Source organism: Pteropus medius, unplaced genomic scaffold (genome assembly GCF_902729225.1).
Source record: "Pteropus medius unplaced genomic scaffold, Ma_sr-lr_union100, whole genome shotgun sequence".
Taxonomy (NCBI): Eukaryota; Metazoa; Chordata; class Mammalia; order Chiroptera; family Pteropodidae; genus Pteropus; species Pteropus medius.
Genome location: NW_024349227.1, coordinates 965618 through 992773, shown reverse-complemented (window position 1 = coordinate 992773; position 27156 = coordinate 965618). Strand labels below are relative to the sequence as shown.

At 44.4% G+C, this 27156-nt stretch overlaps 2 protein-coding genes across 6 annotated transcripts in view; one reads left to right on the top strand and one right to left on the bottom strand.

Moving 5' to 3' along the window:
* Positions 1-1096: 1096 nt before the first annotated feature.
* CTSE (cathepsin E) lies at positions 1097-11027 on the bottom strand. Its single transcript, XM_039881899.1, has 9 exons — positions 10836-11027; positions 10079-10235; positions 9510-9627; positions 8444-8562; positions 5764-5963; positions 3552-3674; positions 2172-2313; positions 1975-2073; positions 1097-1428 (listed from the first exon to the last, which is right to left on the bottom strand). Exons 1-9 carry the CDS (start codon positions 10901-10903, stop codon positions 1264-1266), a joined length of 1191 nt encoding a protein of 396 aa, XP_039737833.1. The 5' UTR covers positions 10904-11027; the 3' UTR covers positions 1097-1263.
* Positions 11028-14563: 3536 nt separating this feature from the next.
* The window catches only part of LOC120618004 (uncharacterized), a 22361-nt gene continuing 9768 nt past the window's right edge, over positions 14564-27156 (top strand). For 3 of the 5 annotated variants that reach the window (XM_039881894.1, XM_039881893.1, XM_039881898.1), the window contains exon 1: positions 18503-18557. In XM_039881894.1, coding sequence (XP_039737828.1) covers positions 18521-18557 — 37 coding nt within the window. In that variant the 5' untranslated portion in view covers positions 18503-18520. Of the gene's footprint in view, positions 14643-18502; positions 18558-20650; positions 20752-27156 lie in introns of those variants that run through there. The other 2 variants (XM_039881896.1, XM_039881895.1) reach the window with 2 other exon arrangements.

Sequence of the window (27156 nt, the reverse complement as noted above, 5' to 3'; positions counted from 1 at the left end):
CTGCTTGGAAAATGGGCCCAGACGTCTCTTTGTATTGAGTCAGATCAAAAGTTTTCAGGAACTAAATTGAAGGGACACTCAACTTGCTAAAGGTGGAGTGATTTGAGCATTAAAAAACTGCAGTAAGTTGAGACACTCATAATTCTGAAACTGGTAAATAAAGGGGGAAAAAAGCAAGCAATCTTGCCTTTCCTGTATGAGCTGTACCTCATGGTGAGCAAACAGTTGATGAAAACGTTATTTTTCATAGAAGAATTTCAGCTAACAAATACAGGAGGAATTAGAGAATTAGAAAAATCCCTATTTTGCAACTCCCAATGACAGTGTGGATCTAAGCAATGATCATTAGTGGCCTCTGAAACCTTTAGGTGAAGTACCAAAGGGAAATCTGTTATGGATAATGAGGCTGACAGGTCCGGGACCCACTCACCAGGGGAGGCACCAGGCACTACCTGCCCCTGATGGGAGACGGTGAGATGTTCCCAGCACTATCTATGAAGTTTTCTTGCCACCAAATCAGGCCTCTGGTTCTAACTACCATTTTATAGGAAAGATGGACTCAGAGAACCACATTACATGACACCTCTGGATTTTAACCAGCAAAATTCAGAATGTGGTCAACTCTACAGATGAAAAGAGATATAAGAGGCATGTCAAATAGATGCAATTTGTGAATTTTGTTTGGATATTGATATTAAAAAGTCAGCTGTAAACGTAATCAAATATTTACGAGACAATGAGGAACATCTGAACACTGCCTGTTTAAGACTGTTAGAAGGATTGATGGATAAATCCTTGATGTGATGATTTGTGATGTGATGCTATGCTTCGAAATAACACAGGTGTGTGGGGCGAAAGAGAGGGGTGGATGGTGGTACAGATAAAACAGGCCAGGCCGTGCACAGCTGGGATGACAAAGTGGGATGGAGGCGCACAGGGATTTATTGCACTATAATCTCTGCTTCTGTACATGTTTGAAAATTTCCATAATAAAATGTTAGCAAAAAGCAATATGAAATGTGGGCACATAACTTAATTCTATCCTGATGGTGGTGGAGGTGGTAGGTATATGGACATGTGTGAAGTGTGTGTGTGTGTGTGCGCGCGCGCGCTCCGTTTGATTATAATTCAACTTGCAGCTCTGAAACGAATGCATTCTATTGAAAATGACTTTTTCACAGATATAAAGAATGCCCAACCTAACAGGCCCAGCGGGATTTCCACGGGGTATCAGGCAGACAGGCACAGACACAAGGCCCCTATTTAGGGGACAGCTGGGGCCAGACCCACACGGTTATTCCCACGGTCAAAGACAGAGTAAAACTGTCTGATGAAGACATCGCCCAGGATCCAGAGCGGCCCAGCTGGAGGCTGGATGTCAAGACCTTGAAAGCCACTGAAGCAGAACTCCGTTTCATCTACAGAATCCTGGGTTGGAAAGAAGAATGTAAGTGACATACAGAGAAGAAGGAAACAGTTCTGCCTGGAGGCTATACTGCGTGATGGAGGGAGCCACACTGCATGGCCTGGGACCGCTGCCTGGAGGCTATACTGCGTGATGGAAGGAGCCACACTGCATGGCCTTGGACCGCTGCTTCACAATTTTGGTTGGTTGATTCTTTCTCCTGCTTCATACATCTATAAAATGGGAATAATAACATCCCCGGTCTGACTTGGTGGTCAAGGGGATTAAATTACTGTCATTCGAAAAGTCCTACATGACAAGGTCGGAAAACTTCATGGAATGGCGTGTCCCAGGTTTGCTCCTGCTTCGTGGCAGAACAGGAAATTGGAGACCCAGCCCACTGGTCTTTCCACCAGAGGCAATCGTGTCCCTCCCAGAAGAAATACCACTTCAGAGCAAGATAAGATGGGAGGAGGTGCGGAGTGCAGGCGACTGTTTGAAAAGGGGAAGCGACGGGCAGGCATGTGGGTATGGCCCTGTGACTTGCAGAATAAGGAAACAGTTCTTACCGGAAGGGTATAGGCAGTTGGTTGGAGGGTGTAGGGGACTCCATTGATGGTGAAGGTGACATCTGGCATGACATTGAGGTTGTCACACTCCACAGCGTACTAAAACACAACGTAGAGGATTGATTTAGAGGCCTCCTATTTCTCAAGAGAAGCCTATCCCTCTGCTCCTATCCCTCCCCGCCCAGCCAGGCACTCACTTCTCCATTGGTGGGCTCTGCTCCAATGGCGTTTTGCAGCTGCTTGATCTCCTCCGAGGGTCCTGTGATGAGGGAGGTCCCTGTGTCCACAATGGCCTGGCAGCCCTCTGAGCAGAATATCACAGCACCTCCCACCTGGATTCTGAGGGCAAAGAGAAGTATCATCGGCCTCCTGCCCCTCCTCTCCCTGTTCCCCTTCCCCCAGCCAGAAGCTTCCCCGGCTCCCCAGCAGCTCTCACCCCTGCTGGGCTCCCTGATAGCTGGAGCACATTAATAATTTCCATTTTGGTCTCTCTCACCACATGAGTATTTCTCAATTTGTTTTTGACTGAAATTCACCGCAGGAAATACATTTACTTCTTGACACACACATATACTCAATAAAAATTTCATGAAACATTGCTTAACCTTAATATGTGAAAGCACACTCTGCTATTTTCTATCCGAGTCTAGATCATGATCCCTTAAACTTATGTCATGACCCATAAATGTGTAAATCCCTACAGTTTGAAAACCCCTCAGTAGACAGTGAACCAATGAGGCTTTTTCCTTTTGTTTCTCAGGTACCCTGAACATGCCTGGCACCTTGCAGGAACTTATTCCTGGCTGAATTGATACTTGAGTTACATTTCTTTGAATTCCTGCATTATCTAGTCTAGCACAGTGATGGGAATGGGTCAGGGATCTAATCCCACATCCCCAATTGCCCCAAGCCCGCCTGCTGCCCGTGTGTGTGTGTGTGTGTGTGTGTGTGTGTGTGTGTGTGTGTGTAGAAGAGAGAGAGAGAGAGAGAGAGAAGACAGAGACAGAGACAGAGAGAGAGACAGAGAGAGAGAGCGCACGAGAGCGCTCAGTCCATACTGCCACCTCCATGAAACCCTTGAGGAGTTATTCAGATAGATAGAAACTGTCTTGCCCTGTCTGCTGGGTCACTTTGGTGGCACATCTCATAGAGCTCTGACCTCCTTTTTCTTTACATGACAGTAGTTTGTATGAACATCTTATCTTCTATACATGCTTTGTGAATGCAAAATCTGGGTCCAGTTCCCTTGGGCACCCCCATGTCACTCAGCCCTTGCCTGTGTGTTAATTAACGTTGAGCGAACATGCAGTTGGCTGAGTGTTTGTATTTACTGTCTGTTGAACTGAAGGCACACCACACATACAAGCAAGGAAACTGAGTTGGTAGGGCGTGCCTGCCGCCATGGTTACTGCTGCCTCTTCTGACACCTCACCTTCCCGCTTCTAGTCTGTGCAGCGGGGTCCCAGCATCCTCTCCAGGGACTAGCACTTTCATTCATGTCAGTTCAGTTAAATCCGATTTGAATGGTGCCTGTTGTAAGTTCTTTCCTCAGTACCATACCTGTGGAGGATACTCACGTGTCCAAAGCAATCTGCCAGTAGCCTTGCTTGGTGACCGGGACCCAATTCAGGCTCCCAGAGAAATGGGAGTGATCATAGCCTCCGAAAATCAGCTCGCTCCCTGCACCACCTTCTAGGTCACTACAGGGAGACAAAGGCAGATTGTCAAGGAAGGGCCACTGGAAAATCCTAGGGACAAGCTTCCGCTAGGACTCTGCCTCTTGGTCTGCTCACACATGCCAAGCACATAGACAGGCAGAAACGTCAGCCGGGGCTTCGAGACCAGGGCTTCCAACTACTGCGAATTGATTAGTCTGGGCGTTTTGGCCAAAAGGATAGAAACAGCTCTGCTCAACGATTTGTGAATGTCCTCTGCTTCTTGGGATAAAGGGAGAGGGAGGTGAGAAATGGGGATAATGGGCCTGGTCATGCAGAACTCAGGCAGAACCAAGGCCAGAAACATCCCGAGGTGTGCATACACCAGGTGACTTGAGGCACCCCCAGAAGACACCTTTTCCCAAGTACCTTCCCAACTACTGTTGTGGTGGTGCCTAAGTTGGTTTCCACATTGTTCATTCTCTTGTGTTAAGGCAAAGAAGCTAATGTGTACTCAGAGCCACTTATTAGAACTTGAATGTTTATTCATTTTCACTGGTGTTCATTTCTCAGATTACGTTCCGGCACCTAACAGAACTTTGGGAAACTAGGACATAAAATGAATTCCTTTTCAAAAGGGAAAGGATCAGAAAAATTCAAAATCTGGGCTATTGCAAGGCAGGATAGTAAAGGAGAAGGGGGACTGGATATCTGCGATAATCTTAGGAAAGTGATTTTACAGAGAGAAGAAAAAACTAACGTTTGCTGATTGCCTTTAGGTAAGGCACTGTGCTAAGAATTTCACCTGCTTAATCTTATTTAATTCTCACATCCACCTGGTGTCCATGTAAGGATACTGAGGCTCAGGGAGACGAAGTAACATAAGTGGTAGGATTTAAATCCAAGTCAGTCTGACTGCAAAGCCTTTGCTATTTCCCATCACAGCTCCCATCTTCCCGGCTGGAAGGAGACAGGAGGCCCTGAAATGGGGAGGTGGAGGTGTCCAGACAATCTGCCTTTTTCCTCCCAGTTCTGCCTGGGGCTGCCTCAACTGCAGCCATGCTGAAGAGAAAGAAGGTTGATGGAGGAAATTCAAGACTGTCCACATGGGAGAGGAGAACAAGGGTAACGGGCTTAGGCCAAAGCAAGGTGAGCTCAGGCCAGGTCTCACCGGGCAGGGGTCAGAAAGCTCCTTCCCTGTGTGGGGAGGAAGGTGAGATGACTCCCCCAGAACCCCAGGTGAGATGCTCAGAGGTGGGGTGTGATGTTTTCCAACAACAACACACAATAAAAAAAAAATTGTATAAATTGGTAAAATACACATAGTATAGCATTTACTGTCTTAATCATTTTTAAGTGTACAGTTCAGTAATATTACATGTATTCACGTTATTGTGCAACCAGTCTCCAGAAACTTTTCATCTTGTAAAACCGAAACTCTATAACCATTCAATAACTTCCCTTTCCCCTGGCCCCAATCCCTGGCAACCACCATTCTACTTTCTATTTCTATGAATGTGACCACTCTAGGTACTTCATATAAGTGAAATCATACAATAGTTGTCTTTTCGTGACTGGCTTATTTCATTTAGCAAAATATCCTCAAGAGTTATCTATGTTGTAGCATATGTTAGAATTTCCTTCCTTTTCAAGGTCAAATATAGTCTACTGCACGTATGTACCACATTTTATTAATCCATCCATTAACATGAAACTATTTTATTGTCAATTTATGTTGAAATTTTTTTCCTGCCTCCTCCCACTGGAGTTAAACTTTTTGAAGGCAGAGACTGTCTTTCTTGTTTCGTTGTGTTTTTAGTGCCTAACATGCTCAGCATTATGTAATAGGGGCTTGAGACATATTTATTCACTGCATAAATGAATATTCAATTCCTTATATTAGTCCAGATTATAGCATGGTACAGTTTACAAAGCGCTTTTCATGACTGTATGAGGCAAATCCCAATTCCTCAATATTTAGAAGTTAAGTGTTTTGCCCCAAATCACCCAGCTGGCCAAGCAAGCGATCCAACCCAGGTGTTGTGACTGCAAAGTCTAGTGCTCTTCCAGCTGGGCCACACTGTCCCCCCGTCGTCATAACTGACCTGGACCCGGCAGGCTTGATGGGCCTTACCTGCTCATGTAGACAGAAAACATAGGCACATCCACCAGGTTCTGGGCCATCATGTTGTCAAACACTGGGGTCACCCCTCCAACAGCCAAGGAGGGGTATCCCAGGCCCAGAATTCCATCAAACTCCGCATTCACAAAGGTCTGGCCAGGCTCCGTGACACTCTCTCCGAACTGCTGGCTGACCACAGTCAGTCCTTCCACCTGACAGGAGAAAGCCCAAGGGAAATTTGCATACGAGATCTTTGGCAAAGGGTCTCAGATTCCCAGATTCTCCCTCTGTACTGAAGCTAATTCTTCTCCTTTGTAACTTTTTTTTTTAATTAAATGGGCACAAGGATTTTTGCCATATTCCCACTTAGTTTTTTAATGTAAACCTTTTTTGTTGAAACATAATACAGAAACCATAAGTGTACTGTTCAATGAGGGTTCACAAACTGTACACACCCATGTGAGCAAATTCCCAAACTAAGAAACAGGACATTGCAACCCCCCGTCAACCATTCATGAATTCTGCCCATCATCACACCTTTCCTCAATTCTCTTGGCTCCTAACAGTATATATTGGCTTTGCTTATTTTTTTAAATTTTATATAAACAGAATCACACATTATGAATTCTTTTGTTTCTGGCTTATGTCACTCAACCTTATGCTTATTGCATGCTATTATAATTTGTTCACTGCTATTATATTTCACAGTACGAATATATCATCGTTATTTATTCATTCTACCATGATGGATATTTGGGTTGTTTCCTGTATTTGACTATTGCTAATAGAGCAGCTTGTACGTGTCTTTGGATGAATATGTGTACATCTTTCTGTTGGATGTATGCCTAAGAGTTAAATTGCTAGATCTTAGAGTATGTGAGTGTCTCAACTTGAGTAAATACTGATAGTTTTCTGAAGTGATTTGTACTAACTGACGTTTTCAATTACCAATGTTTTAAGAGTTCAGCAGGCAGCTGTTTTATATCCTCACCAATGCTGGATAGTGCCTTCTTTTCCATTTCAGTTTTCTATTGGATACGCAGTGGGTACATTGTGGTTTAATTTGTTTTTCCTAATGACTAATGAAATTGGACATTTAGATATCTTCTTTTGTGACAGAGTTTAATGTGAAGCTGCCCCAGGAACCAGAAAATCTGAAGGAGGAACCAGTGGAAGCTGGAGTAGCTGTGAGCTCGGCTGCTGCCTCACACCGGGCGAGCCAGCAGAGAAGCAACAGGCTAAGGCTAAAATTCCCTCTCCCGTGCCATTTCAGTTCCTTCTCTGCTTCCCAGAGGTAATTACTATGATCAGCCTTCTAAATAGTCATTTATACTTTTACTTATGTTCTAATAGAAAATATAGAGTGTCGTTTTATCTGTATGTGATATTTTTCCATAGATGGTATGTTTTCTGCTCCTGGCCCTTTTTCACGCCACATGTCCTACTCCCACTCACTTTAAAGGAATGCTGATGAAGCCTGGTCCCTGGTGGCGTTGGAATCACCCCAGAACTGGAACGATGCTCACCAGAGTGGGTCAGCCCCCATGTGCCCAAAGGCCTGGGCCTATACAGTAGTCCCTCTTATCCACAGAGTAAACATTCCAAGACCCCCCAGTGGACGCCTGAAACTGCAAATAGTCCCAGAGCTTATATATACTATGTTTTTTCCTATATATATCTACCTATAATAAAGTTTAATTTTATAAATTAGGCACAGTAAGGAGTTAACGATAACATTATAAAATGGAACAAAGCAACATACTGTAATAAAAGCTACGTGAATACGGTCTCTCGCTCTCTGATAACTGATCTGATATCACAGTTGACCTCTAAGTGACTAATGGGCAAGAAGCCTATGTATACAGCACGGATATGCTGGACAAAAGGATGACTCACATCCTGGGTGGGAGCTGGTCGGCACAAGATTTCATCACGCCACTCAGAGTGGGCGCAATTAACAAATTATAATTTATTTCTGGAATTTTTAATTTAATATTTCAGACCAGTCGACCGAGGATAACTGCAGCCACAGAAAGCAAACACACGGATAAGGAGGAACTGTGCTGCTGCCCATCAGCCTGGGTAGAGCAGGCCAAGGCTTTCCTGGTTTTCTGCCCCCACATTGGTCGGGTTCCCGCAGTTCTGGGACCCGTAAGACCTTTGGTCAGAGGGAGTTTAAGGAGCAGCTCATGAGCTCAGCATTGAGTTCAGGGCTAACCTTGGGCCGTTATTTTGACAACTGGGATTCTGGCTCGTCTCCATGATTGGACTCCTACTTCCGACCTTGCTGCCTTGTCTCAGTAACTGAGTTCCCACCTTGAGCCCCACCTTGGACATCTTTATCCTTCTAGATGGAAGCCTGGTGTTGTCTCCTTGGTACCCCTGGGATCAGAGATCCAGCTGTGAACCCTGCCACCAGGCTCTCAGCCCTGTGCACTGTTTTCTGCGGGAACCCCCCTTGCCATCTCTCTAGGGCTCGGTCCTCTGAGCAGACTGACCATCATACTGCAGCTTTCTCAGGCGGGGAGTGCTAACTGCACCTGACCAGGCCTCCCCCTTATGCTAGAAGCCAGTTCCTTGTTTCTACCTCTTTCTGAGGCAGATCTGAATCTGTCCCCCCAAGAACTCTGAACAGTGTTCTGTCTTCTATGTTTCTGACTAAGAGAGAAAAAACCGAAGGAATTATACTCACAGAGACTTGATCGGCTCCGATGATTCCAGACAAGCTCCCAGTCCCGTAATGAATGGAGAAATGGCTCCCTACTGTACTGTATGTGTCGGACTGGGAAGGGTAGAACCTGGCGTGTGTCTCTGGAAAGCAAAGATGCTGCTTTTGCCTAGGCCATCAGCTCACTGCCTTCATCCATGCCCTGACACCCCAGAGTAAGGATCTCTTCTCTCAACTTCCAGCAGTGAGTTGGGGCCGTTGGAAAGGATGGCCATGGCCTTCGCTAATGACCTACTACATTCCCCATATGTAGTGGCCTAACTGGGCCACTCAAAGAGTTGTCCCTGGGCAAATAGGATTGCCCGCAGTAACCTTCTGAGGCACACCAAAATAAATGCCAGGGCACCAGCAGCAGTCTTTGCCAACCACTGTGGGTCAGAGTCTGACATTCAAAAGAAACTCAGGAATAAACAATTGCCATTCCAGGAAATTACTCCCAACTCCTTGCCCAACCTGTGGACACTTAGTCTTGGGGTTTCCTGAGACATTCTGTCTCTAAAACTTGTCCTGCATAGGCTAAGACATCTTTCCTTAGCACTTCCTTTTCTAGTCTTCACTAAGACCTCTGAGTTACCTCTGGTCAAATGGATCTGCTGTATACTGTGTGCCACCAGCCCCACCTCCAGTATACTGGGAGATAGGTCACCAAGTCTCTTTGAAGCAGGTGAACACTCTACTCTGGAACCCGACACGCCTACCTGCCCAGAAATAACCAGTGGAGTGGAACGTCCCCAATGTTCTTTTGGGCATTCCAAAGCGGGTGAGTCACCATGTATTCAAAGATTTGTATTTTTGATGATAGAGTTTACCCCTACTGACACTGGTCATTGTGAAAGTTACTAGCTTGGATAGCTGTCCTATTTTGCTTTCTGCTGAAGGCAATCCCAGGGCAGACCCAGAGTTGGAGAGGGGAGGCTGGTGTGCAGGGATGGCCAGTTTCTGGAACCCAGCCCCATTCCCCAGGATGCCAGGCCTTCAATCCTAGGACTAGCCCCCAGCCATTCCTCGCTGGGGCTCCTGGCTCACTTACTGCATGCTGGGCTGGTGCAGTACACAGAGGGGACCCAGAGGTTAGAGGAGCCAGTGTCGAAGATGACGGTGAAATTCTGTGGTGGAGAGCCAACGGAGATGGTGCCGAAGTATTCAATCTACAGGCAAGGAAGGGAAGAGAGCAGGGTGTGTGTGATGGGGTGGGGTAGGGTGTTCACCAGGGGACAGAGGGAAAGCTGCCTGGGGCCAGAAAGCCCAGGATACTACAGACTGGAGCTCACAGAGCCTGGGAAGTGGCAACCAAAGGTAAAAGGAGTAGAGAAGGGGCTGCAAGGGAAGAAATCAAATCATTATTCTGATTCCCATAATAACATTTAGAGCAACGCAGAGAAGGCCTGCTCTGATCATCCCTTTGCCCCCCACAGAGAAAAGTCTATACATGCTACTTTTTTTGGCCAAGTCCATGGGGATTCAGGGAATTAGTCCATATGTCTCTTCCTAGAGGAGAAATCCACACTGGCCTTCAATGCTGCTGCCCACTAGCCATGCCCCAGGCTTGGCCCTCCTCTCCTCCCCTGACTCCCCAGCCCCTGCCCAGGGATGCCTCACATCCAAGTAGTTGATGAGGGGCTCATTGGCACTCTGGTCCATTGTGCACGACTCGGTGTACTGGATCATGTTCAAATTCTGTGATTTCCAGAACTCAGAGAGCTGGCCCCGAGCCCGCAGCTTCTTCCGGAGGGACTGATACTTCCTGAGGGGCACCCTGAGGACAAAGCCCATGTGAAGAGGAGATGCATTTCTGCCTCCCTCCAACCCCGCCTCCACCACCCCATTTTTCTAGAGGTTAGTTAGGGAATTACACAGAAAGGGATCTGCAGTGCGGTGTGCCAAGGTTTGGCCAGAATCAGTGCCCTCTCTGCCCTCAGCCTTCCGAGCTCCTGTCTGCTTCTGCAGACTCTTAGACTTGACGGGCTCTTTGAGGTCTACTAGGAAAATGGGACAGAAGAACTCTTGGGGAAGCACTCCATCCCTTGGAGAAGTACTCAGATTCTTTGAACAGCAAACCACAGCTTCAGGGTCCTGCTCTTTCAAACATGAGAGAGTCCGTGGGGCTCGGACAGGCAGCTCTGTCAGAGATGGAGGCAGGAGGATGGCTTGTCATGGGCTGGAGGTTAAGGCCAACGCAAGGTGACCACTTGGTAAGCGTTTTCCAAGCCCTCAGTTTCTTCTACTCTTCATCTCCCCATCAGCTTTCCTTTCCCAAGGGAGCCCTAAGCACTGCTGGACACAGTGCTGCGGACGTGGCCTCACCTGCGGACATGGCTTACCTGCGGACATGGCCTACCTGTGGACATGGCCTCACCTGTGGAGTGATCCTTGGGCCTGCCCCAGGTCCAGGAGCACCAGCAGCAAGAGGACAAGTGTTTTCATTGTGGCTCCGACCAGCAGCTTCTCTCTCGCTCTACCACAGCCTTCCTTGCCACCTCTCCTTTTTTTCTGTCCCACAGAGAAGTGGGAACCAAATCTCCGTAACTCAGACCTGACCAGCCCTGTCTGAGGATACGTGATAAGGCCTCTGGAGTCAATAGCCAGGCCCTGAGCAAACATAACGTGAGTAACAGGGCGTTTCCCTCCACTGCTCAGCTCCTTTTCCTCCTGTGACCAGGCTGCGGATCTGGGGTGGGACTTGGGGATCTCTGCATCCTCTAAGAGTAAGAAGGTCTTCATGGCTTAGCTTCTCCCAGAGTCTTTGGCACCTACCTTGACCCCAAGAAGCCTTGTATTAATTGAGGAGCGATGTGGCTCTGGACACCGGAAACCACTCTCGTCGTTGTTGCCACCAACTGTCGGACCGAAGGCTTCTGAGGGGTAGAAGCTCAATTGTAACATGCGGGGCAGGATTCTAAGTCAAAATATTAATCAGTTTGTTCTGCCTGTATTTCTTGTTCTCTCCTCATTCCCTTAGGAGCCCCATGGGCTGTTTATCCTCCCCGCAGTCCACGTAGAAGCAGAAATCAGCATTCCTGAAAGCCCCTGAAATAGGGAGATTTGGCTCTGGATTGTGGAACTGGTTTTTCTGATGCCAAGGACTTGATGAATCCAGGGCTGAGGGCAGGGGGAAGTTCAGAGGAGAAAACCGAGGAAACCCTGGAGAGCCAGGGAGCTGTATTTGGAGATGGGGCAGTGGGCTCTGGAGCAGGTGCCTGTATTCGTTTGCCAGGGCTGCCATAGCAAAGCACCGCAGACAACAGAAATTCATTTTCTCACCATTCTGGAGGCTAGAGGTCCAAGATCAAGGTGTCTGAAAGGTTGGTTTCTTCTGAGGCCTCTCTCCTTGGCTTGTAGATGGTCACCTTCTCCTTCCTGTGTCCTCACATGGTCTTCCCCCCATGTGTGTCCATGTCCAAATTTCCTCTTTTTATATGGACACCAGTTGTATTGGATTAGGACCCACACATATGTCCTCATTTACCTTAATTACCTTCCTTAAAGGCCCCATCTCCAAATAAAGTCACGTTCTGAGATATTGGGGGTTAGGACTTCTATATAAGAGTATGGGGGGGACACAATTCAGCTCTTAAAAGGACCAAAAGGCAGCAGGATCCTGCCTGTCAGTGGAACTCAGGTCAGGGGTAGGGGGTAGCAGGCTCAGCACTAGCATGACGAAAGCCCGTCTTCATCCACTTATCTCTGAGGACATCCTGTCTACTAAACGAGGGGTGGGCTTCACCTTCTTGATGGGGGATGGAGGGCGACAGGAAGGAATATCTTCCCCTAACTTTGACCCAAGTCAATGGGGTGCTCTGAGCCAGGGCAGCAGAGGCCACCATCACTGTCACAGGTACCAACACTTTCAGGCTCTGGAGTAGGAGATAGGGAACCTGAATTCAGGTCAGCTCGGCTTTCTATCTCTGGAGCCCAAAAAAACAGACAAACGGAGTTTGGAACTAAGTTGAGTCTTGCTTTGGCTCCAAAAATGTTTAAAAGGACATGAAAAAGGCTTGGGGAATAGCCCAGACTCTTGACCTCTGACCCCAAGGGAATAAAGCTTCTTTGGCATTTACCTACCTTCCAGGAGTCCTTCTCCCCGACCTTTCACTGGGGAGAGAGCTCTGCTCCCAGAAGGGCAATGTAAGCTACAAGTGGCTGGAAATAGAAATAATTTGTTTTAGCACTAAGCTCTGCCATGGTTTGCCCATAATTGCCCAAGCAGTGGGTACCTTAATTTCTTCATTTGCCAAATACTCTACCTGTATTGTTGAGTTTTAAGGAGGATTAAATGCACAAAATAAGGCATGTGGAAGTACTTGAAAAACTATAATGTGTCATTAGGACCAAAGGTCATCACTATAAAGACCTTGCTCTGGAAGACTTCCTCCAGACCATGAAGGTGAACCCACTTACATAACAGAGGACACCGAGGCTCAGAGGCCAAGTGACTGGCCTAAGAGCATGGATTCTTTCAGTGACAGAGCCAGGATTAAAGCCCAGGCCTCCTAGCTTCTAGTCCAGTGAGTTTTCTGCTACAGAATTTTCATCATTATTACTGAACTGTTGAAATGAGTATAACCATAACCCCTTTCTCCTCTCCTGTCTTCCAGGCCCCTCCCCATATCCCCCTCAGCCATGAGAGTAGAGGGTTTCACTGGCTCAGGCTTGAAAAACAGCTGGTTGGTCTGTGCAGCTGTGGGCCACCTGGCTACTGACTGGAGCAGAAACAGCCTGGATTGCCTACAAGGAGATCTGGGGTCTGGTTGGATTTTGGAAAATTTGACACAGCTTAGAGGCAGGAGCATGGGGATGTTTGTCAGAACCAATGGCTTCCATTCTCTCTGGAAACTCCAGGAATTATATCTGCCCTGGCTACAGATTACTGAATCCTCCCATGCTGGAGCCAAATATTGCTGTGGATGATTTGAACACTTTCTGTAGAAAACAAAAGCCCTTGGGCAAGTGTGTGATTATGATGATGATGATGATGATGTGTGTCCTTTAAGAAAAGAAAGAGGAGGAATATTTGGGGTGAAACAGGACCACGTGGGCAAAAACAGGGCGATTGTAAAAATGCCTCTAGGTCTGCTGGAATTGACCTCCAAAGGAGGACGGGGCCTCGAGACCAAAGAAAGAGGCTGACGGCTCTAAATTAAACCAAGAGTTTGTTAAGGGAACTTATGGACAGAAGCAGAGTCTTGGGTGGCAGCAAGACGGTGGATCTTTCCACTTAAAAGGGCTTGATATATGCAGTCTCCAGGAACACAGCTGGCTTGCAGCCAAGTGGCACATGCTTGTTAAGAGCTGTATATTCCGGAGCAGTAAAGAATTTAATGGGCCTGCTTATCTGTGTGAGAACATTCCTTTCAGGTGATTCGGGCCCACCCCTCCATGGGTGAACTGGTGGTCACGGAGAGCAACTTGCTTCTTAAGGTGGCATTGGTCACGTCAAGCACCAGAAACCGTTTTGGATAGCAGAGGCAGCAATCCAGCCTCTCAGCACTGCGAGAAGACCTCTGGGGACTGGGAGCCTCCCTCAGGGACTTGGGTTGGAGGATGGTTGGACACAGAGGTTTGTCTGTTTCCAGAATGTTTGAAAGCTGTTAGTGGTGACACTACCCCATCTACTTCTCTATTCTGGAATTTCAGCTTCCAGAAGGTAAATTAGTGATAAGAGGACAGTTGCTCAGTGCTTTGTAGAAATCAGCTTCATCGGGGCTGGATAGCCCTAGGGGCAGTGCATCAATGTGACACATGTGCAGCTCCTTCCCCTTCATACTCAGCTGGCTCCTGATCGCACTGGAGCCAGAAATGCAGAATGCTTTCGGCCCTGGCTCTGGCAACGTCACCAGCTCAGCATGAACATGATCAAGTGGGCAATGTCCCAATCCCGTTCTGCTTGAAGTTGATGAATGAAGGAAAATCTGCCGTGCTGTGAGTGGTACAGTAAAAAGAATACCTGGATGGGCTGCCTGGATCCAGTCTTGGCTCTGTCACTAACTGGCCGTATGACCTTAAATAAATCACTTTTTTTTTCCCCCGAATCTAGTTTCCTTGTCTGTAAAATAAACAGGTTTGATCAGGTGATAACAAGGAACATTTTGGGTGCATGGGCCAGGCTCTGAGCTAAGGACCTTAGGAACATTAGTTCATTCAACCCTCACACCAATGCTATCAGGTAGGCATTGTTTTTTAGCCCATTTTACATATGAGATAACTGAGGCATAGTGAGTTTAAGGAACTTGCTTAAGGTGCCATAGCCAGGATTCAAACCCAAGTTTGCCTGACATTAAAGTTGGTGATCTGTATTGGATTATCCCTGAGGTCTGACATTGAAAAATGTATTCCTGGAATAGAAAGAATGGGAGAGAGAACAATTTCCTGCATGGTGAAAAATTTGAGGCGTTTGTATTGTTAAGAAGTGAAAAGGGTGTGTGCAGAGTGAAGTGTGGTGGTGTGGAGCTGTGCGAGGAGAAATTCTGTCATTGCTTATTTTTCTTTATGCAAATATTTTCCATTTTGCCTTCAAGGATCAGCAAGTATCTATTTTGCATTGCCGACAGTGTAAAAATTCCCCCATGCACCCCTCTGCTAGATACCCCTCATCCATACATTGAATTATGAAAAAGAAAAGTGTAAGGCAATCAAAACATTTGTTTATTGTAAAAGACCATAACTGGCACAAATGCAAACTCTTCCCCGTGGCTCGATCTGCTTTGGTTTGGCAAAGCCTCTTGTTTTCATGCAACTGGAAATAAGAAGGATCCAATGTTCCCAGAATCTCTCTGTGTCAAGAATTCAGTTATTTTGAGTCACTTCCAAAACTGCTGTCAACTGTATTCAGGGAAAGTGTCTTTCAGATCCATTGCTGCCGTGCAGTCAGCAGAGGGCACAGGTATCGGGGAAGTTTCTCACCTGCATACCGCATGTGTGTGCGTGTATGCTGTGCACGTGTCCCTGTCCTTGTAAGCGGGAAGAGCAGTTCATGCCCCGGGCTTGCTCGAGAGCAGACTGCAGGCTAACACCACCAGGTTCTGTGCTCGTTGCTGAACTCAGTTTTGAAAGCAGGTAAAACACGGTTTGGATTCCAACCCTGCCCCTTAACAGATGGATGCATGACATTCGGCTTGTTTTGGAGCTTCGGTTCTCCCACTGTAAAAAAGAAGGATTTCTTTGCAGGATGATGTGAAGATTCCAGGAGACCACCCTCAGGACGAGTGCTTTCTATGTCCTCCAGCCCAGCACTTGACACCAAGTGAGCACTCCGTCCTGGTACCCTGATTAGAACATATGTACCAGAGCAGGCGCCTGCCATTCACTGAGTGCCCACTTTACGCCTTATACTGCTGTAAGTCCTTTAAATGTTCTCACTCACGTAATCCTCTCAACAACCCCATGAGGTAAATGGCCCCAGAGAGGTAAAGGAATTTGTCCAAGGTCACATGGCTGGTAATGATAGAACCAGGATTGAACCCAGGAAGTCTCTCTGAAGAGTCTGATCTTACACTACTCTAGGCTGCCATCTGTAGCGTGTATATACATTAATTACTGTATGTATTAACTGACTGCAATGCATTGTGCAGAGCATTGACCTTGATGTGTATTTTAATTGTCCAGGAAAGTTATCCAGTCTTCCACCTGTCCTCAGGTCTTACCATGTGAGCAGGGGCTCAACTATTTAAAGGCTAGAAAACAAAAATGCTCCCTGATCCTGTTTCCTTATCTGTAAAATGGGGTCATTAGGAAGAGTAAATGAAAGCGTATGTGGAAGTGCCGGACGCACTGTGAGTGCTCAATAAATGCCTGATTAGATTTTTATGATAAGGGAAAGGGAGATGATACTTGGCCGATGTGACACAAATATGAAGCCTTTCCTTCATTATCACCGTGGGTTTTCGTTTTCTGGTGACAGGGGCCTCATCTTGGCAGAGCTCCTTTCTCCAGGGTTTCAGTTCCTCTACCAGGACTGCTGGACTGTGAATCGGTTCCCGTCCTGGAACTTCCTCAAGCGCCCTCAGGGTAGGATTAAATTACAAAGCTGCCTCTAAGTAGGATAAAGGCAGAACTTTAATTTCAGGATCATTTTAAAGTAAATTTGTCTCCGTTTCTAAAATCTGTATTATTCCTGGTCCATGAAAAGCCTTGGAAACATATAGGAGGAAAACACATATTGAAGATACAATTAAGATTACGTCCATTCCAGGTCACCAAGATATTTGTCCGATCTTCCTTTCGGGTTTAACAAGCTTCGTTTATCTGAGACCCTCCCAGTGGAGCTCCATCATTAAAGACTTGGTAAACACCATCATTTATTCACATAAAAATCAAGATGGTAGTCTCATTTACCCTGTTTCGGAGATGAGAAATCCAAGGCCCCAAGAGAGCTCTTCCCCTACAGGGCAAGATGCAAAATCTGTATTATTCCCGGTCCATGAAATGCCTTGGTTAGAGGGCCTCCCACACCACATGGATGTATCCACTGGGCTGGCCCCAGAAAGAGGTGAGAGTGGCTTGGAACAGAGAGAAGGAGCACTAGAAAAGAAGTGGTGGCTGAGGTTCGTTCTGGAGACAGAACCCACAGGACGAGATACTGTATTGGATGGGGTTGAAGGAAAGGAAGGATCAAGGATGACTCTTGGAATTTGTCTCACAGATACACTGAGTCCTATGACAAATGCTGCTGGTTCAAGGTTATTTATTCATCGAACATTGTTTGCGATAGGAAAGTTTGTATAAATAACCACAGATCCAGCTCAAAATGGTCAAGAGCATGGTGGGGATGCAGGCGTTAGGTCCAGGAGGGCCCTATCCCTACCCCTCGTAGTGTAGCAACCAGACTCCTCACTTACCTTCGTGTGGAAACCGGACCTTGCCTCTGGGTTGGCAACGCTACATGCTCCCCTCCCGCTTCACAGGACTCTCCTCCCTTCTCTGCCAATTTACTTGCCAGAAATATTCCCACCAAAAGAGCAGGCCTCAAACCCCATATAAGTTTCAGGTGCCCTCCGTCTTGGGCTCAGCCCAGCTGTCACTCTGCTACAATAAATCTTGCTTAACCCTTCGGCCTTGTGCGTTTCTTCTTCAGGGAACCTAACAGCAGGAAAACCACGTTACCTCCTCCAGGAGGTCTCCCCCTGCAGCCTAGATCTAAGGAGACTCGACTCTACTCTCCAATCCATTTGATCACACTCCCCTGTCCATTTTGTCTATGGGGATGAGTGTATCTGTAATTCTCTCTTATTGTTGCTGCGCATCTCCCCACACTACTCTGTGAGCTCTGAGACCAGAGTTCTGGCAGTCTGGGTCATCGCTGTATCCCCAGCACCACCAGTGCCTGGCTCAGAGTAGCCACTAAATAAATACTTGTTGAATGAATGAGTGGATGAATGAAAACAAACTAACTTAATTCTTATACCTCCCAATCCATACATAAAGAAGATGGCTCTACAATTTACAAGGAAAAAAATTGTACAGGTTTCCCGTATTCCCGAATCATAGGGTTGCATGAAAGTTGTTTACTAAGTATGATTTTAAAAGCACCTCTGTCCAACCTGGTGTCGCCTTGCTCGAAATTCCAGCATTGTTCAGTCATTCTCTAGAATGAGGCATTGCCATCTTAACACAGTGCCTAACACCTAGTAAGCACTCAATAAATTTCAGCCATTCTTTTGATTATTATTTTAACTTTAAAAATGCAACTATCCCTAAGGAGTCATTAACTTCTTAGTATGAATTAGTTTGTCAGCAGGAATAGCTAAGGAAGGACTTTAGGCTGGTCACAGGGGTGGGTTGCAGAAAGGGAGAGTCTCAAAAAAAATGCTAGGGAATCTAAAGCAAATCTCAATTCGTGGTTTGGCTAAGGCCCACGTCTGCACAGCATGAAGATTGCTCTGCAAGCAGTATCAGCCTTTGGTTTTTCATCTCCGTGTGAGTCTCTCTCTGAGCCCAGACAGGCAGTGGAGGAAATGAAGAGGCTCTCAAGGGAGGAGTGCAGGGAAGAGGACAGGGTAGGGCGGGGTTCAGCTTACAGTGAGAGTCGCTGCCTCTTCGACATGGATGGCTCCTTCTGCTGCTGCTGCACACCCGGAGACAGGTAACTGGTTCCTTTAAGACTGAGACTTGGCTTTCAGTTTCTTTCCTACTGGTCTGGAATCTGGGCTCGCCTGGTATAAAGCGGGCACTCTGTGGCCTGAAGGGATGGGAGAACAAGGCACCCCCTTCCATTAAACTGCTCCCTAGAGTGATATATACCTCTACCCCAAATCAGAGGCACAATCTGAAAACGGTTTATGTCGACAATGGGAAGGAAAATTGTCCTCGTGGTTGGGATATGTCTAAGGCTTATAGGAAAAGGATTGAGCTGTAGGTTTAGTGCTTCACGATAAGCAGTTTGGGGACCTACAGGCAAATATTGTTGGGTAAAATTTCCCCCATCTGTCCTAGATCCCAAACTAGACAGAGAGCACCTCGAGGGCAGGGACCCTGCTCTAGGCTAGACTTTTTGGTCCCTCATAACCCAGCACAGTGGTTGGTACATGGGGATTTATCTATACCTGCACGGTCTAACACGGTGAACACCTGAAATGTTGCTTGTCTGAAATAAGATGTGCTGTAAGTATAAATGCATACTGATTTCGAAGACTTAGTAGGAAAAAAAGAACATAAAATAGCTCATTAATAATTTTTATATCAGTACAAGTTATTTAACCCAGTATTTTGGATATACTGGGTTAAATAAAATATATTATTGTGATTAATGTCACCTGTTTCTTTAAAAAACGTGGCTACTGGAACATTTTGAATGACGTATGTGGCTTGTACTATGTTTCAGTTGGACATCTCTGGTCGATACCGCCCTGGCCTCCCTTCTCCCACCCGTTCTCGCTTCCCTCCGTCCTCTAGTCACACTAGAGATGTCCTTCTCCCTGGTCATGTAAAGCCATTACAGTTGTTTATTGGCCAGAGTAGGATCTCCTGTGTATTTTATATTGAATCACTGATCGTACCTTAGCAAAAGCATTGCTCTCGCTATGTATTCTGTAATGACACCCTTTGTTCTAGGATAAAGGAATTTAGGTGGCAGCAAGTAGGAGGGGGACCAACTTTTATTAAGCATAAGGGCTATCAGATTCTTATACGTTATCTCCTTTAAATTCATTTTCATGACAGCTCTGTGAGGTGGGACTTATTGACGTTTTCAGATAAAGAAACTGTGGCTCAGAGAGCTCTGATAAGTTGCTCAAGATCACCCTCCCTGTAAGAGGTGCAGGGGCAGGACTTGAATCCTGGTGTGCCTGGCTAAAGGACAATTTTGCTCCCTACGAGTAGCATGTGGCTTCATTTTTTGCATCGTTTGAAATGAAACTACAGGGGTTCCCCCACTTATTTGTAGGTCCTATTATGCCTGCATACAGAAAGAGCTCACTAAAGAGACAGACCCTGGATGATTTCTTCCTTATGATAGATTTCTAGATTACGCAAGGAGTGAGCCCAGAGCTGAGTCTCAGAACACCTATTTACATTCGAGTCCTGGTGTGTGGCCCCTAACTTACTAAGTGGGCCAGGACAAGTAGCTTCCACCACTATAAAACACAGAACCTTTACTATTTGTGATCCCTAGCCTGCTGGTTGGGGGAAGGGAATTAGGCTGCCCTTGTTGCTTAATCGCTAATGGGCTATACCTGGAATTAGAGACATTTTTTCTAAATAGGATTTTAAAAAATGCTCTGAGAACATGTTATTTCCTCACGTCCAAATTTCCGTTGAATGTGCTAAAACTAAATTCCAGATAAAGGTGTTCGTGTTGTGTGGGGAGACAGGAAACTTCAAGTTCATTTTCAATAATTAGAAGGCTTTCGATGACCGCCAATAAGGGTGGGTGTTTTCTAGCTTGGTTTCATATGGTGCAGTCTTGGGAATTTCCATCTGCTATCATTGCTCTAATGACTAGAAATCCTCATTATCTGTTTAGCAATTGGAGAGGAATGCCAAGTCTTTTCAGAAACCTGCTTGTTAATCCTCCCTGAAAAGTTTTATAAGAGCGGCATCAAAGCTGGGCTGCCCGAGGAGAGCTCTCTTTAGGACCCTGACAGCCTCTCTCCTTTTCAAAGCTGAATGTAAAGAGAGGTGAAGTCCAGCCTGGGGGCTCTTCCAGCTGCAGCTCAGATTAGTTTACCTGCAGTTAAGCTCCCAAAGCAACAACCCTGCCCCCACAGGCCTTACGCAAACCTCTTCATTCAATGCCCACTGATCGCTGCTAAGAAGGCCTATGAAGATTAATTTTCCAAGTGAGTTGTCATTTCTTGTTCTCAGTCTCTGGAGGGTAAATTTAAATGTCCTGCATAGTTAGTTCTAAATGAATTTCAGGGTGAATAGTGATTTTTATCGGTCCAATTTGGCAGAGCCATAAATTAATTCACTGCTAGTCTTTGAGGCCTTGATGTTAAAAAAAGAAAGAAAGAAAATAGGTCAGGGAATACATCCTTTATCTAAATCTCTTTGAACCTTGGTTCTGGGGTTCAGGGTGGGGTGGGGAAAAGGGACAGAAAGAACTGTTAGTAAGGATTTGAAAACCTATTTCTTTCTTAAGCGCGCTTCGTAGCAGTAAGTGCCTGTCTATTTTTCAGCGACTACTGAGTCAGGCAGGACCCTCGCCTAACACTATGTAGCTGTAAATAAAAGGAGGGTAAATTTTTATATGAACAAAAGTCCTATAAGGTACTTCTGGAAAACAAACAAAAATCAAACTCTTAAAGATCTGTCAGCATGTTGACAATGGAGTTTGTCAAAGCATATATGTTTACCTTCAAATTAATTTTTTTTCTCTGTGGAAATCCATAAGAAAAAACCTCTGGAGGGTTACCTAACCTTGCAGGCAGCAACTTTGATGGGAAGATAATGTTTTTCTGTTTTGCTAAAGCTATACACCCCCCTAAATGACCGTGACCTTCAGAAACAGGGGCTATATTTGAAAAAATGAAGGCAAAAATAACCTTAATCTGAATAAGGCTATAAGGACATGTCATTACTCCAAGGAACAGAGTGGCATTTTCAGAAACTGCTGGGGCAAATTTACGTGCGCTTTTAATTGGGTCAAGTGCTTCTCAAGGCAGGGAGCATACAGTAGGCACTAAATAAATGCCGAATAAACAGGACATGGTGAGGAGCCAGCTCTTCGCATCTGGAAGGCCTCTGGTGCCCATTAAATAGTCAACAGAACAATTAGAGAAAAAGGCAATGTCACCCACTTCCTAAGGGCAAAGTGCCATCCCTGTTTGGATCTCCCGCTCCTGATGCAGCAGGGTTGGCAGCGCCACCCTGGGGTGTGCCCTGTGGGCAGGGAATGAAGATGGGGGGCGGGGAGTGGAGATGGGGAGAGAGAGGCCGCTCCTGTAAGGGGGCTTCAGGGCCTGGGCAGAAGGCGGCAGAGGGCACGGTTAGATGCTGGATGCCAGCGTCTGGGTGATCGAGCAAGTCCTTCCTATGAGAGGCACAACTAGAAAAAGACTAAGGAAACTGGCCAGAATGCCCAGCGGGTGATGGAGGAGCAGGGCAGACTGGAGGGTGGAGGGCGGGAAGATCTGGGATTAGAATCCCAAGTCCTTGCTGCCGCCAGCAGATTCTTCTCGAGCCACCAAAGATGCTCTGTTTTCTCTGGCTCTTTCTTTGCAGTGGCCCCTCTTACTTTACAATGTGTATTTATTTAAGATTGTCTCTGCACAGGACATTGAGTTTCAAAATAGACTAAATATAGAGTGATGGTAATGAGGCTCCAGTGCCGGGTGCACTAGATTAAGATGACATTTACCGAAACGTGTTTTGAAATAGAATCCCAGGGAAATAGACACGGTCTAACTCTTGCTCACCACATATCAAAATAAATTCACGGCAAAAAAGCCCCAGGTTCATTGCAAAGCTGCTTCACTGACCTACATTAAAAGCAGCAGATGTTAATAGAAGGAGGTCAGAGTGGCAAGACAAATTGCGAGCTTTGTTAGGTGCAAGAAAGAGACTCCCTGTAAATAGAAGGGAAAGCCTTCTGGTGATAAAAAAGTTTTACTGTCATGAGATTTTTTGTGTTTCTTTTCTTCTCCAGGCCCTGGGTTCACAAGCAGTTTCAATTGTGCCCAGGCTGTCTTTTGGCAATTCCATTGCCTCTGAACACGTTTTTTTAAAAAAAACGGTCTTCACTTTCTAAAGCTCCTGTTATGTCAGTACCGGAGCATTCAGAGCTCTCAACCCGATCCCCTCCCTCCTGCTCTCCTAATTCCAACGCTCTCCTTTGAGAGCCAGGGTCCCCCTTTCATCGTCAACCTTCCGGGGGGCCCGAGAGCCCCAGGGGACGCCAGCTCTCTCTCTCTCTCTCTCTCTCTCTGCCCTGCCCTCTCTTCTATCTTTTCTCTCCTCTTGCTCTCTCTTTAAACACAACATACACTCACTATAGAAAAATTAGGTAGCAGACGAGAAAGAAGAATACAAAAACCAGGAATCTCACCACCCAAGGATAATCGTTATTAACGTTTTGGGTATTTACCTTTCCATGACATGGACATGGAAAGATCACCATAATATATTATTAAGTGGAGGAAAAAAAATAGACAGCACACACATGAAGACACGTATACATACAACATATTCATTGTAATGGCATATATTTGACATTCTGTTGTGTTATTTGCCTTTTATTGACAATATGGTGTGAACATTTTTCCCTGTCAATAAATTGGTTTCCCAAGATCGCTTTCATGGCTAAGTCGTATTCTACCTTACAGGTGTCTCACAATTGACACAACAATCCGTCATTACTGGGTATTAAGGATGATTCTCAACGGCTGCTGTTGTAAATGACTTGGCAGTCACCCGTCTTACCCGGCGAATATTTGCACACGCATCCTTGGCTATTTCCTCAGGATAAATTCCTCTTAGTGGAGTTGCTGGGTCAAAGAAGGAGGAACATATTCAGGGTTTTTTGAAACACACCACCAAATTGTCCTTCACAAAGACTGTAACAATTTGACTTCCTCACAGGGATTGTCCATCTCCCAGAACATTTGTTAGGGCTGAACATTTTCATTCTTTTTTTAAAAAAAGTTTTCTTTCTTTCTTTCTTTCTTTCTTTCTTTCTTTCTTTCTTTCTTTCTTTCTTTCTTTCTTTCTCTCTTTCTCTCTCTCTCTCTCTCTCTTTTTCTTTCTTCAGATATATATATATATATAAATTTTTGAGGTAACATTGGTTAAGAACACTATATAATACTATGGCCAAGCCACCCTGAATAAGTCCTATCCTGTCTGATCTCGGAAGCTAAGCAGGGTCGAGCCTAGTTAGTACTTGAATGAGAGACCATCTGGGAAGACCAGGCGCTGTAGGCGTAAAAAAAAAAAGAACACTATATAAATTTCAGGTGTACGACTTTATAATTCTCTATCTGTATACTTTATTGCGTGCTCACCTCCAAAATCTAGTTTCCATTTGTTACCGTATATTTGATGCCCCCTTACACAGTTCGGCCTCCCACATGCTTCCTCCCCTCAGGTAACCATCATTCTATTGTCTATATTTATGAATTTGTTTTTGTTTTTGTTTTGTTTGTTCGTTTGTTACTTTTTTGTTTTATATTTCACATATGAGTGAAATCATATGGTTTTGTCCTTTTCTATCACATTTACTTCACTTAGTATAATAACCTCGAGATCCATCCATGTTCTTGAAAATGGTAATATTTTCATCATTTTTATGGCTGAGTAATATTCCATTGTATATGTATAGCACATCTTTATCCATTCATCCATCGAGGTACACTTAGATTATTTCCATATCTTGGCTATTGTAAATAATGCTGCAATGAACATTAGGGGTACATATGTCTTTTTGAATTAGTGTTTTCATATTCTTCAAATCAATACCCGGAAGAGGAACTTCTGGATCATATGCTAGTTCTGTTCTTAATTTTTTGAGGAACCTCCAGACTGTTTTCTACAGTAGCTGCACCAATTTACAATCCCACCAACAGTTTACTTCCAGCGAAAGAGTAGCAGGCGAGGAAAGGTATCCTGGGGTTATGTACAGGCAAGGGTGAGCCCAGGTTTAGGGGAACTGTAAGAAGTTCAAACAGGTGGTAGCATCAGGTATAGAGGAACTGCTAAGAGACAAGGCTGGAAAAGTGGGTAGGCACACATGGTGAGCTTTTCACGCCTGTGTAAAGCCTTTGGACAGTATGTTGAGCATGGCTGGGAGACACTAGCCACTGTCAGGCAGATTCATGCACAATAATAATAGATGTGAGGCAACGTGCTCCAAAGAGAGAACTATGCTTCATTGGCTGACCTCCACCCCGGTCACTTTTTCACAAATCACTTGAAGACTCAGAGTTACTGCTGGCCCCTTTAGCACCTTTGTAGGAATAAGGAAGAAGTGCTTCTTTCTCAAGTAAAATCTTTTCAAATTAGTAGATTATGTACTTCTCAATAATAACAAAGCAAAAACATAAGTTGAATTTATATAAATTACATACATAAAATCATTGACTACAAAAGAGTATAATATTAGTGTTTTTGTCACAACCATTAGGAACAGGAAATCTTTGGGATATAACAGTTTGTCATAAGATAGTTTCAGTCACAAAACAATTTTCATGAAAACAAAACTTTCTGTGGTAATTTTAATGCTTGCTTGTTCCAGTATCTTATTTTTTATAGAAATGGACACTAGATTTGACAGTCTTTCTTGTGACATTGTGGATATTAAGTAGTTTTTATTCATTTTAAATGTGAGGAGATACATTTTTCACTGGTCACTGATACCGCCAAGGTAAAAATATCCTGAGAACTACAATGATTTTAGTAAAATGTGTCCAATATATTATTGCTGCAAATATATCGAGGCACTTCACGGGAATTCACATTTGCGAAAGCAGCTTGAGGATTTAGTTTCTCGCACGTCAGTTTCATCATTGCTGCATTTTCTACCATGTTCTTCAATTTCAATCATATATTTTGAATGATTGTAGAAGTTCACGTTTATCAGAATTTTTCAAATTATACATGTCACCTAGAATACTAAAAAGGCCATAAGACTCTTTGAGTATCATAAACCTTTTTGTTAAAGAGATTTTGCCGTTTCCAATATAGAAAAACACGTGATTCTGATATTGACCCTTAGATTGTTAAAGGGCCAGTCATAGGATCCACGGGTAAAATGAGTCTTCTCTTTCCTGTTTCTAATACTTTCTAGTTTGGAGAAATTAGCATCGATGTCAAGAAACTAAAGTTTGTTTTGCAACAATAATACATATTTCATAAACTTTGTTTTATGAACTGTGTAAGACTTTGTTTTTTTCCCTCAAAAGCTTCTTAAACCCCTTGATGTTTTCAAAGGCATTATATACATTAACTTCTGATTTTTGCTTATTTTGATATTTATGTTGTCAGAAATTTGTCATATGTTATCATTATATCGTCATAAATGTTATGCCAAATTGGTGCTGAGCAAATATATTTTTAAACATATATTTTCAAAAGTATAGCTTTGGTTTGTGTTCTAGCTTTATATCTTTAGTGTCACCAAAGATTTCTAAAAGAATATTTCGTACTGCCTCCAATTGAGTTTTTAGGTCACAGTGGTTTCAAATTGACTTTTCCATCATCATATATTTGATGGTAGCCTCAAATTTATGTTTAATCATTCTGTTTTCAGGACTCTCCAGCGTTTTACTGAAATTGAATGGTTCTTAGATGATATAACAGAATTCAGTGATGTCTAAATAAATTTTGCTATATTATTCACTACGACGTTTAAAGAATGGTCAGCCTTAGAATCTTTAGGGGAATTTTATGTTGAAATCCAGTAAGTTTGTCATAAGTTTTTTTTCATTATTATAATATCCCTGCCCCTTTAAATGATTATGATCTAGATTCAATGTTTTTTTTTTTTGGTTGGTGCTCTACTACAAATCTGTATAATTCTTCTCCAGCTGTGTCATTTACTGTGGAAAAAAATATTTTTCATGTTTACATATATATTTGCATTTTGAAAATTTACAAATCCTAAAAATAACTGTTTCATATGGCTTACATCGGGAAACGCGCCTCAGTTATTTAACTGTGTAATAGTTAACATTTCTTACAATGTTCAAAATAATTTCGGTCAACACATGTGCTATATTTTAATTATTTGATTTTTATTTTACATCTGCTAGGTAACGTATAATGTTATTTGGTGTTTGTATGTTGGACGCAAACTCTGCTGTAATGCTATTAACCTATGATATCTGCAAATTAAAATTCTTACATAATACTCGTACATTTTCTTGAATGATCCTCTGAATGCTAGAACATGTCTTGCTAAAAACAGAATTGTGTTTATCATGTTTGACAAGGGTATGCCAGTATTTTCTTCATCATGTAGAATCTGTTTTTGCAATGTTAATAATTACATATATTTCAAATTAGATTTGAAATGTGTATATATAATACTACTCTTGATGTTTATTTCAGATTCGTCATGTTTACAAAAAGAAAAAAGGTGCTAAATGCCCCCAATCCTTGTATTCTTTCTTATTTTCCAGTTGATTTTTCATTCTACAAGAGCTGCAAAATGCAGAATCTTTTGAAATAGAATAACCAGAATATAGTGATCCCCCCCCCGCCCGCCTCCCCGCCCAATTTGGAAATATTCGTGTCTATTGTATTTCCCA

Bases quoted from the DNA above. Each gene is read 5' to 3' on its own strand.
- CTSE (XM_039881899.1), bottom strand. From the start codon at position 10,903: ATGAAAACACTTGTCCTCTTGCTGCTGGTGCTCCTGGACCTGGGGCAG. The intron at 10,236-10,835 runs GTGAGGCCATGT...CTTTGTCCTCAG, and splicing joins GCCCAAGGATCACTCCACAG to GGTGCCCCTCAGGAAGTATC. The intron at 9,628-10,078 runs GTGAGGCATCCC...CCTTGCCTGTAG, and splicing joins CCCTCATCAACTACTTGGAT to ATTGAATACTTCGGCACCAT.